Source organism: Homarus americanus, unplaced genomic scaffold (genome assembly GCF_018991925.1).
Source record: "Homarus americanus isolate GMGI-L3 unplaced genomic scaffold, GMGI_Hamer_2.0 scaffold40248, whole genome shotgun sequence".
Taxonomy (NCBI): Eukaryota; Metazoa; Arthropoda; class Malacostraca; order Decapoda; family Nephropidae; genus Homarus; species Homarus americanus.
The window spans coordinates 898,510-903,797 of NW_024712526.1; the positions used below are offsets into that span (position 1 = coordinate 898,510).

The following is a 5,288-nucleotide window of genomic DNA, read 5'->3' on the forward strand; positions in this document are numbered from 1 at the left end:
GAAGGTTAGGTAAAGTCTTTTGTTTTCATCATGTATTTTATCCTATTTTACATTGAAATACACCACGTTTCAGCACAACTATTTTTTTTTTCTGAGAATATATTCATTCAGGTGCAGTTTAGGTAAAATATACATGTGCTGTAACATTTTTTTAATTGAAAATGATTTGAAAAACACGTACCCTCTAGCCCTGTTCAAGGAGAAGACTGGGAAGAGCTGTTTGGTGCTTAAGACGATGACAAGGAAAATGATTTTGATGGATTTTAATGAAAATATTCAGAAATATGGTATTGTAGTATTTATTCAAGTGAATTAGGATAGAATATTATTGTAATACAACAGTAGTGACGATGTGGAGGAGGCGGAGGCATAGAGCGGGGACGAGCGGTGACTGGCGGCAGCAGGGACGAGTGGAGATGCCAGCCAGTACATTACGGGTGTACAGTATTAATTGATTTTATAGCTCTTTTTGCATTTTAATATTAAATACTGTACATTACGTTTCAACAAAACTACTGTACTTGTTTCAAATTTAATTAACAGAGATTGATGTTTCAAATGTAATGAACAAAAATTGATGTACAGTATCTATAAATAAACTTTAAAAAAATGAATACTTTGTTTTACATCGTCCTGTGTATACCATACCATGCATTTGGCTACTTTGGGCTTCCTATGATGATGCAAGAGATCTGCCCTGGCAACTGTACCGACACTCACAGCTGGTGGTGCGTCGTTTCCATAGTTTACTGGTAGTTATGGTAAATATTTTTCAACCTAAAGAAACTATTAGCCGTTTAGAGGTCGACCTCCAATTTTTTGCCAAATAATTTGGTCTTAAAAACTCGAACTACACACAGGTATATATGGTAAATAAGGACATGGGGGGCCAGGGGTTTTTCAGGGGGGGGGGGGCAAAAGTACACGGATTTTTAACATTCACGGGTATCTCTCAAACCTAACACCCGCGTATGTTAAGGGCCGACTGTATGTATGTATGTATGTATGTATGTATATATATATATATATATATATATATATATATATATATATATATATATATATATATATATATATATATATATATATATACATATATATATATATATAGATATATACATGTGTAACAAAGCACAAAGCAGGGAACTTCCAATTCAGGGATGGGACACACTTGTAGTCTTCTCTCAATTATTTACTCTAGAAATCACCCGAGAAGGAAGAGGCTGGGACCTAGATCAGACATAACTAGTTATTATACATACAAAACAAGCATCAACTGTTGTCATATGGGTACCACACAGTAGTAGGAATTAAACAATACATAATAAACCCAACACAGGGGGTGGTGTAGACTCACTCCAGGGTGAATGTCTGGAGAGCAACGCTAGAATTAGCCTTATTCTGGCTTACAAACTACCTCCACGAGATCATCACATTCTTCATATAACATTTATTATGCTCAATCTATCAAACACACTCTAACAGAGCAAAGAAATACGTGGGACATACCTGCTACTGGGCCCCGGGATGTAAACAATGCCATGGCGTCTCTCCCCCCCCGGCTGGGATGTATATTCGTTCTAGCGCGGATTCACAAGACAAAATTACGTTTTCCTCCTCGAGGCTTACAAAAATACATATCCATATCAATAATATTCTATATCACAAAATGGTTGTCTCTGGAGTTCCTCATACCACACACACTCCTCCATACAAATGTTTGCCGATGGCGCCAAGTTATTTCGGGAAATTAAGAACCGAGCAGTTGCATTCATCTACAATGCTTTTTTCCTTTTTAACCTCCTCACTACCCTGTATTTGGAAACCACTTTTAATATTTTATTCAGCTAATGCCAGACAATTTTATTCAGCAGAGTGTGGACCCAGTGCACAAGTGGTTAAGGTGACACAATCAGTACAAACCTTCACACCAAGAATAGCTTCCCATTATTACCAGGAACTATATAACACAACATAGAAAATATCAGCTGCTCGTGAGGGTTGTTATAAGTTCCACTCCACTTGCTAAGTAAAAAGTGTGGTTGATAGATCTGTTAAGTACAACCATAGAGTGAAAAAATGTATATGTTACAATACAAAACTAACTGAACCAAAAAAGATAAAGTTAAAGTCTTAAATTATTTATGCCTTAACCACATGAAAAGGTTAAATAAATACACAGTAAACTTACTGCTCCACATGTAACAATGCGATTGGTGCTGGGAGCCCAGTCAATGCCTGTGACACGCAGATCATGACCCTGGAGTGTTTCCTGAAGCTTCCACTCTGATGCAGCTCTGCCATATATATTCACTTCATTGTTGTTGAGACTCAATGCCACTTCTGTAAGAAATACACACACATGCACTGAGGTTGCAAAACTAGAGAAACAAAACAAAACTACAGAGAAGCTAAGTAGCTAAATAAAATCTAAACCTAACAATGAAAAAAAAAATAAAATAAAATTAACTCCACCTACTTTCTGGTACAAACTGGGAGAGATCAGAAGCTTTGAACATGTTATGACCAGAAGAGGAAACCAGTCCTGCTCAGGTATAAAAAAGAGGACTGAACCCCCCCCCAGTGATTATGCTGTATTATGACAGCTGTCTGGCTGAAAACTTAGGTAAAATTGCAGATTACAGCAACCAAAGAATAACCTAATCTAATCTTCCAGAATTCTGGTTTTCAGGCCTTGAACAAAAAAAAATAAATAAAAAAAGTAGTGCCCACAAACTGTGGGCACCACGGGCAATACGAGCGTTACAAGTCCACGGCCTTGCCGGCAGTACACGGGATGCCAAATCCACCAAACATTGGCCATTAAAGTACCTGTAAAAAAGAGAGTGAAGCAACATTGAAGCAAAGAGAAAGGGATGAAAGATTATCAATTAAAGGAGGAGAGTCAATAAGATGAAATGCCTTTGATTCCACCTTATCTAACAGTTGGACAGAAGAAGAGCCACCCTCGATATGAGCACAGTACTCCAAGTTAGGACAAATGAATCTCTTATAAACTGAAGCAACTGCTCAGGAGTAAAGTAGCTACGGCATCTGTACAGCATTCCCAGCTTTCGGAAGGCAGTTTTAGCAATGTTGTGGATGTGTGGCTTCCATGACATATTATAGGTAATGGTGAGACCTAACATATCTATTTTAGAACTTAGCAGAATGATTGCATCCTGAAATGTGATTGGTGGGAGATCATCAAATATTACAAAAACTTCTTCTAGAAAAGTGATACCGATACAACTCAGTTTGAAAATTAGATGGCAATTTACCTGCCAGGCAAGTGCTATTTAACTTCATATAGGTCGGTACTCACGGCTGCGGTCCTCATTCCGGGCACGACAAGCGATGGGCACGAGGCCGAACCGGAACACTTCTGTCATGGCGTATCACTTGGAGCAGGTGTCTGTAACACTGTGTAAAATAAATGGTAAATTTTCACAAATGCACCGGTCTTTGTTCAGATATTAAAAATATGTTTTTTCAATGTTACTCGATGAGTTTCGAACAAATTTAATATTAATTTCAGCCGGAAATCAATAGTTCTTTGGGTAAATCACATAAATAAAAAACCAACAAACTAACAAAACCAAACCTAACCTTAACTAACCTAACACTATTTTTCCGACGAAAATCTGCAATTGACGTAAAACTCTCGCCCAATTATAAGTCTCCTATAGCCAATAAGAAACTCCCACACCACCCCCCATACATGCGCTGTAGATGCTTAAGAATCCAACACGGAGGTAAGGAGCACTGCGCGACGGGCGGTCAGACCTCCGTGAGACGTAAACAACAAATGACAACACTCGTGAATGACCAAATCTAATAATATTGAAAAATTAATATCTCGGTTATCCTTAATTTCCGGCGGAAATGTCACAAAAGAAAAATGTCTTAGATTGTCTAAACATTACGAAAAACATATTAATAACAGTGAGAGAAATACCAGTGCAAGATCGAAAATTCACTAAATAAATTATAAAACTTACACAAGTCATAAATAAAACTATATAAATATATCAGGTTTTAATAGGTTCTAGTAAATGTCACCTAGATTTTAAAATATATCATAATGGTAAGAACATATTGAAAAAATGAAAGAAATTGAACAACACCTGCTGGTTTTAGTCATCTCTTCAAAGAATACCTTTATACCCGTTAAATATATGATTAACTTTAATTTCTTACCGTAAATAAAGTGGCAACCATCTGTATCCATTAACTAAAACAGTATCTACATGGATATTACAGTACAAATATAAATCTTTCACCAATTACATGACCAATGTATATAATTATTATCATAGATATACGAATTATTGGTTAAAGGCGATGAATCATTTACAGTAGGCGGGGCTGTCCCCTCACGTCTTCCGCCATAACTACCACCTACAATAACTTCTTTCATGAAGTTAATTTGTTATATATTATCAAAATACATGGAACAAAAAAAAGAGTTCCTTCTACTTACCTAAATATTGAAGGATATTAGCGGACTCTGGTCAACATCCTCAAGTCCTGACCAAAACAGCTTGTGTCTCAACCTGTTGGCCTGACTTAAAGCACAAAGCAGGGAACTCCCAATTCAGGGATGGGACACACTTGTAGTCTTCTCTCAATTATTTACTCTAGAAATCACCCGAGAAGGAAGAGGCTGGGACCTAGATCAGACATAACTAGTTATTATACTTACAAAACAAGCATCAACTGTTGTCATATGGGTACCACACAGTAGTAGGAATTAAACAATACATAATAAACCCGTGGTGTAGACTCACTCCAGGGTGAATGTCTGGAGAGCAACGCTAGAATTAGCCTTATTCTGGCTTACAAACTACCTCCACGAGATCATCACATTCTTCATATAACATTTATTATACTCAATCTATCAAACACACTCTAACAGAGCAAAGAAATACGTGGGACATACCTGCTACTGGGCCCCGGGATGTAAACAACGCCATGGCGTCTCTCCCCCCCCATATTCGTTCTAGAGCGGATTCACAAAACATTTTACGTTTTCCTCCTCGAAGCTTACAAAAATACATATCCATATCAGTTATTTCGGGAAATTAAGAACCGAGCATTTGCATTCATCTACAATGCTTTTTTCCTTTTTAACCTCCTCACTACCCTGTATTTGGAAACCACTTTTAATATTTTATTCAGCTAATGCCAGACAATTTTATTCAGCAGAGTGTGGACCCAGTGCACAAGTGGTTACTTTTACTTTTTTCTTTACTTTTATCCTCTTCGCCACTGATCGGCTTGTTAGC

At 37.3% G+C, this 5,288-nt stretch overlaps 1 protein-coding gene across 2 annotated transcripts; it reads right to left on the bottom strand.

The window, feature by feature from the left end:
• Nucleotides 1-1,122: 1,122 nt before the first annotated feature.
• LOC121860643 (actin-related protein 2/3 complex subunit 1A-like) lies at nucleotides 1,123-5,003 on the bottom strand. 2 transcript variants are annotated; one of them, XM_042357919.1, is made up of 6 exons: nucleotides 4,943-5,003; nucleotides 4,484-4,673; nucleotides 3,326-3,415; nucleotides 2,192-2,343; nucleotides 1,510-1,580; nucleotides 1,123-1,230 (listed from the first exon to the last, which is right to left on the bottom strand). In XM_042357919.1, exons 3-6 carry the CDS (start codon nucleotides 3,390-3,392, stop codon nucleotides 1,185-1,187), a joined length of 336 nt encoding a protein of 111 aa, XP_042213853.1. In that variant the 5' UTR covers nucleotides 3,393-3,415; nucleotides 4,484-4,673; nucleotides 4,943-5,003; the 3' UTR covers nucleotides 1,123-1,184. The 2 variants fall into 2 exon arrangements, with proteins under 2 accessions (XP_042213853.1, XP_042213847.1); XM_042357913.1 differs by having other exon boundaries at nucleotides 3,326-3,423.
• Nucleotides 5,004-5,288: the final 285 nt, after the last annotated feature.